The sequence below is a fragment of the Strix aluco genome, chromosome 4 (genome assembly GCF_031877795.1).
Source record: "Strix aluco isolate bStrAlu1 chromosome 4, bStrAlu1.hap1, whole genome shotgun sequence".
NCBI classification, from domain to species: Eukaryota; Metazoa; Chordata; class Aves; order Strigiformes; family Strigidae; genus Strix; species Strix aluco.
The window spans coordinates 55,807,229-55,816,642 of NC_133934.1; the positions used below are offsets into that span (position 1 = coordinate 55,807,229).

The 9,414-nt window shown below is 47.1% G+C and overlaps 1 protein-coding gene across 3 annotated transcripts; it reads right to left on the reverse strand.

Annotated features, from left to right (window-relative positions):
* Nucleotides 1-971: 971 nt before the first annotated feature.
* Nucleotides 972-9,414, reverse strand: LAMTOR3 (late endosomal/lysosomal adaptor, MAPK and MTOR activator 3). Of its 3 annotated transcripts, none has more exons than XM_074823168.1 (7): nucleotides 8,871-9,414; nucleotides 6,333-6,670; nucleotides 5,898-5,945; nucleotides 4,724-4,782; nucleotides 3,684-3,817; nucleotides 2,531-2,594; nucleotides 972-1,830 (listed from the first exon to the last, which is right to left on the reverse strand). In XM_074823168.1, the coding sequence occupies exons 1-7, from the start codon at nucleotides 8,934-8,936 to the stop codon at nucleotides 1,757-1,759; spliced, it is 783 nt and encodes a 260-aa protein (XP_074679269.1). In that variant the 5' UTR covers nucleotides 8,937-9,414; the 3' UTR covers nucleotides 972-1,756. The 3 variants fall into 3 exon arrangements, with proteins under 3 accessions (XP_074679269.1, XP_074679271.1, XP_074679270.1); XM_074823170.1 differs by lacking the exon at nucleotides 8,871-9,414 and adding an exon at nucleotides 5,597-5,631 and having other exon boundaries at nucleotides 6,333-6,355; XM_074823169.1 differs by lacking the exons at nucleotides 6,333-6,670; nucleotides 8,871-9,414 and adding exons at nucleotides 5,597-5,631; nucleotides 6,177-6,289.

Genomic DNA, 9,414 nt, shown 5'->3' on the forward strand with positions numbered 1-9,414 from the left:
CTGTATTGTTAAAGCTTTGTCCTCCTTTTCCCCTTGAAGAAGTAGTTTAACAAACTGGCATCTCCCATTCAGTTAAAAAGCTCTGAAGAGTTTGTGAGAGAGGGGCAGCGTAAGGGGAAGAGAGAGGCTGCTCACCAGCAGCATCACTTCTCTGTGAAAACAGCTTGGAAATGAAGCCTGAAGCGTAACCACAGAAGCAGCCTTCCCTTTTTCACACAAAGAGGCTGCGTTACAAAATGTTAGAAGTGAGTTCAGCACGCGGTGCCATGAACTGAAGCCAATAAAAGCAGCGGCGCTCAGCTGGCCTGGGGAGTAGTCACAGACAGTTGAGCAGAAGTGAACAGCAAGAGCAGGCCTGAGGCAAAACACGAACGCTTTTGGCCAGAAATACGCAGAGACACCTGGGGCTCAGTTTCCAGCTGCTTCTGTAGTGACCAGCAACAGGAAACTCACGCCAGGAGCTCAGTTTAAATGGAAAAGGGTTGACTGACAACTTTTATATATCCAAGAGAGCTTCTCAGTCAAGACTTCCCCGTCCTCATTTCCAGCACCACCCTTTCCCCCCATCCTGCCTGTGCTGAAGCTGGGGGAGGTATAAATGGGGGGGCAGTGGCACCCCCTCCCCAGCCTGAGGCAGAGCTCTGTCAGGAGCTCTCAGGCCAGCGGTGCTTGGTTCAGGGTGGGAAGTCTATGCCGCAGTCATCACAGGGGGGAGGGAACAAGGGGGGGCAAAGAGCAAGGGATTGACCCCCAGCCACTGGGAGCCCATCAGCACGAACTTCTGCATCGCTGCCCTGGCACAGGGCTCAGTATCCTTATCACCCGCCTGAGACACACGCTGCTTCATTTTCAGCCTGTAAACTCCTGGATTTTGTCCATTTACAAGCGATTAAGAGACCTGTTCTCTCCACAGAAAAGCTGATGTGCTGTGGAGTATTATGGTGCAACAGAAGAGTGGACCAGGCTCTGTCATTTAAAAATAACTGTATTTTATTTATATTTTTTTACTTAGGAAAACCTAAGGGTAAATGAGCTGAGAGTGTCACCAGTGATGAACCCACACCAAGACTATGAGACATGAGATCTTCACAACCATGTTACACAAAAACCCCATGAAGAAGTGAGACATTGTTCAGGTGCTTTTATCTGGGCATCAGGAAAACCCCTAAAGCAACAGCTTTCATAGAAATAGCTTTCTTCTTAGCGGCAGCAGGATGCAGCGAGCATCCAGATTAGTAGCACTCCCTTGCCAAAGTGTCACCCAGGTAAGGCGGCTGGGATGTTGACTGATTGTACCGACACATCACTGCTAGTGAACTTGCTCTCACAATACTCTTTCAACCACATCTTTGATAGCACTATACAACCGACCTGCTTTCCAGCAGGCAGTGGTAGCTGGCCTGAGGAGGGACCCCACCGCGTGCACGGTTCCCTGTAAAGCAAGAGATCTGTGGGTTGCTTGCTTGAGCCAACAGCACGATGCTGATCTGGCTCAGCAGGCTGAGCTGAACTCCATGGGAGCTATTTTGGTGGTCTCTCCAGTAATGCACAATACAAGAAGCATGGCCTAAAGTAACATCCACCTACAACACACTAGTAGATCGTTTCAGATTCAGTACTATGTACAATTTACTCTTACTTAGTATACTAAGGAGCTGTGGTATTTCTTCTGAGACATGTTATTTGACTGAGGATTATTGAATCTTTCTGTCCACTGGGCTGCAGAGGGATGCTGCACTCCGGCTATACCGTCAGGTTAAGACACTTCGACAACCTGCCTCAGTTCTTCAAAGAGGGGCGTGAGCTCCTTCTCTAAACTTACAATCAGCCCTGGAAAGAGAGAAGAGACAGAACACCCCATCAAATGACATAACTGAGAAGCCTCTCTCCAAACCCTGCAGCTCCCTCCCAAGTCACGGGCAGCGTTTCCCAAAACACAAAGGGTTTCACTCGAGCTGCTCGCTCTCCACGGGAGCAGCGGGCAGCACCCCCAGGCAGGGTGCTGGCAGCACCCCCAGGAGCGCAGCCATGCGGCGCAGCTCTCCCCCGTGCTGCGGCTCACCTCCACTGTCACCTTGTGCTTCCCACGGCTACCGAGGCCCAAGCAGCTGTGCAGGAATTAAATTCCCTCATTAGCCAACACCCTCACAAGCAAGGCCAGCTGCCCCGCCAAAGGATTTCCGCACCCCACAGAAGTGAGAAGATAAAGCTGCACATGTTACTGCAGAACATAACTCGGAACTGACGGTTTGGACAGTACAATCATTGCCGGTGCAGTGAACACTCTCATGTAGCAAGGGTAAGGTTCATCACAGGAGAAGCGTGCTTCTAACAGAGTAACTTCAAGTCACCTAAAATCTATGAGTTTTTACTCACACCTTTCCCTTCTCCCCTTGACAATACACTGGCAAAATTCATAGTAGGAGCAAAGTTAATATACCTTGAAGTAAATTTGGGTATTTTACTCTCAATTATTTAAACGTCTGGGCCTTAAAATACTGCAACCTTTAAAATTCATGTGAAGACATACCGGTATTGGCATTGCTGCTAGCAATGAAACTCACTACCAAAGGTAAGCGATTGAACTGCACCACCTGCAAGGAGAGAGAACAGTGTTCATCCAGCAGTTAAACCATGTTGGATGCCAGAGCTCTGCCACATAAATTCTTTCTGAAACAAGCAGCCTCCTCAGTTTAAAGGACAAGCAGTAGCAAGAGCCACAGAGCTGACTTTTCAGTGCATCTATTTCATAAGATTCATGGTTAAAAACACCAACAGAACTTACACCACAGTACAGGGAGCTGCACATGGGAAGCCCAGCCTTTCCCTCCCTCCCTCCCTCCCTCCCTCCCTCCTGTGTTCTGCAGCATTAGCCACCAGAAATCTAACTCAGCTGCAAACACTGCAGAGTACACTATGGAGACCACACTCTCCACGGGTAACAAGAGGACAGGCATGTTTTTTGTTTTAAAATACTATTCTGTGTACAGCAGTATCTCTTCTTCCATTAATAGGGAATGGGAACCTTGAGCACAAGCTAGTAGCACCAAGAGAATGAAAGTGATGTACTCAACATGTGTAAACTAACGCATTCACGCATTTATTTTCCCAACAAAGCTAGATACTGTAGGCTAAACAGCTGGCCAGTTTACTGCAGTCATAATAAAAAGCTGTCAAGACTACTGGAACTCGGGAAGAAGCAGAAACTTAATAGGTGAGGGATTTCAGGACACAAATAACCAGTTTGTAAAAAATGTGAGTGGTATTTCAAGGCTTACTTACATCAAAGTCATACTGTCAGCAAAATCAGCTATGAAGTAAGCTGCGTGTGCTTGTTTAACTTTAGGTGTCACTGATTATAAACAAGTATTATTTGTAAAACAGAACATAAACCCTTCATAACAGATTCTGAAGACCATACGAGCAGCACCTGCTGCAAATTCCCAATTACCACCTGTTTAGAAAAATTCATCACTTTCAACCAGTAAATCTCAGTTTTGAGAAATATAAGAGAAACTTAACAAATAGCACAAAAGTTTAGCTTAGCCATTTAAACAGTGTGAGAAATAAACCACAAATACTTCAACAGCAGCCAACAGGAAATCTAGCAGAGTTTAAACCACCTCTCCCTTGCTCAAGAACAGCTCAGGTCACCGAGAGCAGGCGACACTGAGGTTACCCACCTGGTACGTATTGTAATAGCAGATGATACTCTTGTTCTTAGAAAGTCCTAGTTTACTGCCCTGATCTGTGGCAAGGGCAAAGGTGGACAGAAAGCCAGGTCGCAGTGCATGTTCTGGAGCGTTATCGTTGGCAACTGGAAGGAAACAAGAAAATTCTTACTTTTACATGGTATCTGTCACTGCATCGCAACTCCTTATCCAGCTTAGTGCTGTGCCAAAAGCAGATCTGCTGCTGGGGAACGTGTAACACATCTTACATGCTTCCACAACGAGTACAGGACAATCTTCGTGAGTAGTACCTCGTTTAATGTTCTGTACATGATCAGTGCTCATGACACCAGTGTCCTTCCCAGCATACCTAAGAAACAGTCTTTTCCCTTATGATGCTCAGCCTGTGCTGATGTCACTTTGGTTTTGTGTCCCTCATTGTTTGCACTGATTCCAGCCTTTGAAACTATCACTGGCACATAACCACTTGAATAAAAACAGGTGAAGATGTGCAAGTTCTACTACGCGTTTAAAATACTTCGGGACATAAAAAAAAAAAATCTGCAGTACTTGAACCCCTGTATTCTTAAATTAGTGTACTTACAATGTAAAAACATCTTAAAGAAGGGCTGCAGAGATATGATAAAAATTACAGTACCAAAAAGCAAACTAAATGGGATAACGTCTGTAAAAGTTGGACACAATTGCTTCTGAGCAGACCAGCCAAGCCAACAAAATCCTGATAAGCTTTCTCTAGTATTTTGCATCAGTCAGCCTGCAAGTGACTTGAAGATACAAGAACCTTACAGCACTCCAGCCCTTTTCACTGAGAAAAATTTCTGTGGCCTACAATTATTGAGGACACAAACAAAAGGATAAATTTAAAGAGGTACATAATCAACTATTGAACTTGAGGTAAAAGTCTAATTTAATTCTCCAGTTTTGTATATTGAGGTCTCTGGTTATGCCTGGTAAGATGCTGCTGTACTTTTCCACCCCCTGCTGTTCAATCAGGAATTTGGTTGCAGAGCACAGTGAGAAGCTGAAGTTACCTTTGATAACAGGCACACCATCTCTATCTGAGACTACAATAGCATGAAGACCTTCAACACTGCAAAAAAATGAAGAGACACCATGTTAAAACCAGAGTAATTAGTAGCAAAGATTTTTTTTCCTGCACAAATGTGAAAGAAAGGGGAAAATATGGAAAACATCAATGCCTTCACTAATTTAGTATTTCACTGAAAGGGACTTGTTCTGTTCCAGGCGGTCTCTTGGAGCAGTAAAGAGACACATACAAAACAGAACTACAGAAAATTGCACGTAACTTTTAGCTTCAGAAAGAGGACTGATGATACTAATCAAATTTCATTAGTCAAGCAAGAGCCTCTGTCATGTTATCCTCGCTCAACGAGTGCCAGTTTCGCTGTATTTGCATGCTGTCTCCAACTGTAGCTGTACAACACTGCTAGTAACCGGCAATTACCGAAAAGGGAATTATCAAGGATTAGGCAACCGAGTCACGAGGAATGTTTTTTCCACTCCTCGTGACGCCACGGTGCGCACCCTTCCCTTCTCTTCAAACGAGCGAGGGAAGGGTTAAGCTGTCCTCACCTCTCCTCACCTCGAGGTCCTTCCAGCTCACTTAAACAACCAGAAGCGCGTACCGGTTATACGACTACTCCCTCCAACAGCGAAAGGGGCTGGCAATTACCAGCTCCCTGCGGTCAGGAGGGTTCAGGTAATCGCCTTGGCAAGCTGAAAGCGACTTCACCGCCGGCCCCGCCGCCCGGGCAGCCCGGCCGCCAGCCGCTGCGGGCTCCGCTCCGGCGGGCCGGGGGCAGCGCCCAGAGCCCGCAGCCGCCGCAGGGCCGGGCCGGGCCGGGCCGGGCCGGGCCCGCCGCGCCCCCCCCCCCGCCAGTTACCTCGGCAGCTTCTTGTACAGAAACCTCTTCAGGTCCTGGGGGCAGAGACGGGCGGCACGTTACTTATTTCCACAGAAGGCGGGCGGAGGGAGCGCCCTGCGCCCCGCTCCCCCGGGTGCAGCCCCGCCGTCCGCGCCGGGGCGGCTCTCCCTCCCCAACAGGCCCCGACCCCCCAGCCCCGCCGCCGCCCCAGGCGCACCCGCCCCGACGGTCGCCCCCGCCCCGCCCCGGCGTTTCCCTCAGGCCGAGCCGCCGCCCGCGCCCCAACCGCCGCCCAACCGCCCCGCGGAGCCGCACTTACGTCGGCCATGGCTGTGGGCCTCCCGGCGTCGCCGCCACCTCCGCGGGCCTGCGAGACGAGAGGGAGCCCGGTCACCCGCGGCGCAGCGGGAGCGGCCCCCGCCTCAAAGGAGGGGAGCGGCGGGCGGTCGCGCTCCCTCCCTGCGGCCCGGCCGCCTCCCCCCGCCCCGCTGCCATGGTAGAGGCCGTCCCTCCCGCTCCCCAGCCCCGGGAAGGGAGAGCGGTTGGGCCGAGACCACCGCCACGCCGACGGAGGGGGGTTGCCGCCGCCCCGCCCTACCTGTCCGCGCGGCCGGCGCGCCCCGCGCTGCCACCGCCCTCAGCGCCCACCCGCACGGCGCCGCCGCCGCTTCCCCTTTAAGCCTGTGTCACATGACGGCGCCCCCCCCTCCCCAACCCGGAAGCGCTTCCCCGCCCCGCCCCAGCCCGGCAGCACCAGGTCGGTCCCGCTGGGGCCCCCGGAGGCGTCGTCGCACCGGCTGCCGAGCCGGCCCCACCGGCAGGACAACCTGGTGGGCCGACCCTTTGCTGGAGGGGCCGGTCCCTCCGCCCTGCCCAGTCCGGCCCCGCCGCCGCCGCCTCCCCCCGTGCGCCTGCCGGGCGGCCAAAACGTGTCAGCGGCCCAAGCAGTGCTGACGGGAGGAGGAGGGAGGGGAGGAGCCGTGTGGCTTTTGGTGACCCCACGCAGCTACACGAGCCCCTCGGGCTTTCCCCTCTGACAGGTGAGGTTTTGGCTGATTCAGTTTTAGGCACCACTGGCAACGGCTGCACAACCTGGGAGGAAAAAAACCACCACAGAATTTAAGTTAAAAGAATAACAACAGAAAAGAAACGTCCATTTCTGCTGAGTAGTTACACCTAGTTTTACTCCTCCAGTAATGCTTATTTCCCATACTTTTGGATCTAGTCAATCGAGCCACAGACCTGCAGGCTAATAATTTAACAGCTAAGGTAAAGAAATAAAACAGATTAATCTGGTAGATGCCCACAGTGTAACAGCGGTAACTGTGTATCTGTTTTTAAAGTCTTGTCTCAGAACTAGGACCCTAGTGGTAGATCTAAAAAACAACCAACAACCTGCTCGCAGCCTGTAGCAGTGCTTTTTCTCTATAAAAGAGCTGCTACATGCTCAGCACTGTTGATAACGTGAGGATTTTGCTTAGATGCCAATACTGGAGCTTCAATTAAAATAAAAAATGCTCACCTGAAAATTGCTAATGTTTCTCAATGTATACGTCTGGTGAAGTTTTAAAAATCCTGAAACAAACCACCTTTTGCAAGTAACAGAAAAAGCTCATTAAAAGGGGCAAATTTATTTGTTGAGAATCTGTACGTCCTCAATCCAAGCCAAGCAGATACGACAGTTTGGTGAGGACTTGATCATGCTAGAGAGATACCTAAAGAGATGCCTATAAAATTCTCATGTGTGAGCTTCTGGTAGTACTTTGAAAATGCTACCTGGGACAACCTCGGTCCACTCATTTATTAAAATATCTGCTACCATACACTAAAAACGTTTAAAAATGCAACTGGCTTTTTATGGTTTGTAGGCATGACGCTCAGTGATAGGTGTTACTTGCTTCCCTGTCACACTGAGTATGACTGAAAGCTATGCAAAAGCGTCTATGAGATGGTTCCTGTATTGCTAATATTAATGGGAGTTTTGTATTGCTAATATTAATGGGAGTTTTGTCTCCTGTTCCAGTGACAGCCTTTCTATACACAGAGCAAACCAGTACTGATGGGAGAAGTACATTCTACATGAAGGATAACATTGTAATTAAACATTGTATTTGAGTATTATTTTTAAAAATCCTGAGAAATCTCACACTCAGACCTAGTTCCTGCCAGACTGAGAAGTCTCATGATTATGCTGGAGAAGTATGGGGAGGATAGTTTATAATGGCATGTTTCTTTCCTATATTTATTACATACGTACTGTTTGCTCCTAAAAGTATCTTGATCATATGCCAAATATGGCACAAAATTTTATATTTGTTACATGGTACCTTTTCTCCAGGTTCTACCCAGTGGTTTACAAAGGAGCATGGGGAAAGCAACGCAGAGATCAGGCGCGCTTGTAAGGTTATAATGAATTGTTAGTAGAGGGGGGACACAGCACCAGGGCTCCTGACTGCCAGTCGCCATGAATCACCATGACCTCTGGTAAAACTGACTGCACTCTATTAACCCGATTTAGAGAACTGGGAAGACAGTACTTTTTAAAGTTATAGCTTCAGTAATTTGTATGTTAACTGATTTTTTTAAAACAAAATGTTTGCTTTTACTATTACATTTTCCTTCTACTCTTTTTGACAGATCTACAAGAAGGAAGAGTAACAACTGTTTAGGGGATGAATGAAATTTATGGAACGAACAACCTTAAAAAACATATTCCTGCCCTCTCATTTTAATTCTTTTACAGCATTCATTACAAAATTATATTACAAAAGTTGTCTCTGTTGCCTATTTAAATGCATCTGTTACATTTTAGTGACTATAATGTTCTACCTTTTCTTGGAAACTTGTAAAAGAATCAAGACTGTTTAAAAAAAGTTAAAAAATTGAAATTTAATCTTGTTTTACCTAAACAGTAAGAGAACTTGTAGGGAAATGTTCATCAGATGTGAACACTGATCTCGCTCGTGACTCAGTATGCTCCATAAATAGAACACATACTGATGTTATATTTCAGCAGATGCAAATCATCTCCCTTTTTCATTATGCTATGTCAAAAGGTCATGCCAAGATTCTTCACTTTTTGCAGGACATTCCTGCTTATCCTTTTAAAGGTGAAATCAAGAACCCATGTTTGTGCTATCTTTAATTCTAGATTAAATACAGGTAATGATTAAATAAAAACTGTAAGGAGTTAATTCTAGGTAGCTAGAAAAGTTGAGGGATTTTTAGTCAGGCTGTTCAAAACCAGTTTTGTTTTTCCCTTTCCACTATCTTATTTTAATGAGAACTTCACCATCTGAAGAAAGGTCATCTGCAAAGTTTCAAGTACTTCACCCTCTTCGATTAGCATCTTGCTCATAAGAATTCGTTCTGAACTTTCCAGCAGATTCCTTCGACAAAACTAGGGAAGATAATGACACCTCTGAAAACAAAAAACCTTCAGACTTGAGAAAAAAGTAACAATCATAAGGAGAGAAACACCCACTTGGAATATTAAAAGAATGTTTGCAGGCCATATTTAGAGCAGGTTAATTTTTATGCCATAGAAGTAATAGCATCTTTCTGCATATTACTGCATATTTCAAAGTGTGCAACTATTTAATCTGTTAAATGCTAAGTTGCATTTTACCACAAGTATAAACATATCGTTTCTTTCTTTGAAAATGGCAATTGCAATAGATAATCCAATTAAATGCAGCAGCCTAGGTCTCATTTTTAAACAACTGGGACGTCTGCGTTGCCATAGGACACAGCCACTGCATTATTCCCGTTTGCTGAGGTACTGATAGCAATCTAACCAACCTAACACAGCTCAACATACGTCCATTTACCTGCTT

Bases quoted from the DNA above. Each gene is read 5' to 3' on its own strand.
- LAMTOR3 (XM_074823168.1), bottom strand. From the start codon at position 8,936: ATGAGCAAGATGCTAATCGAAGAGGGTGAAGTACTTGAAACTTTGCAG. The intron at 5,946-6,332 runs GTGCTGCCGGGC...CTCGTCTCGCAG, and splicing joins GCCCCAGCGGGACCGACCTG to GCCCGCGGAGGTGGCGGCGA. The intron at 3,818-4,723 runs GTAACTTCAGCT...GTTTCCTTCCAG, and splicing joins TGGTGTGCCTGTTATCAAAG to TTGCCAACGATAACGCTCCA.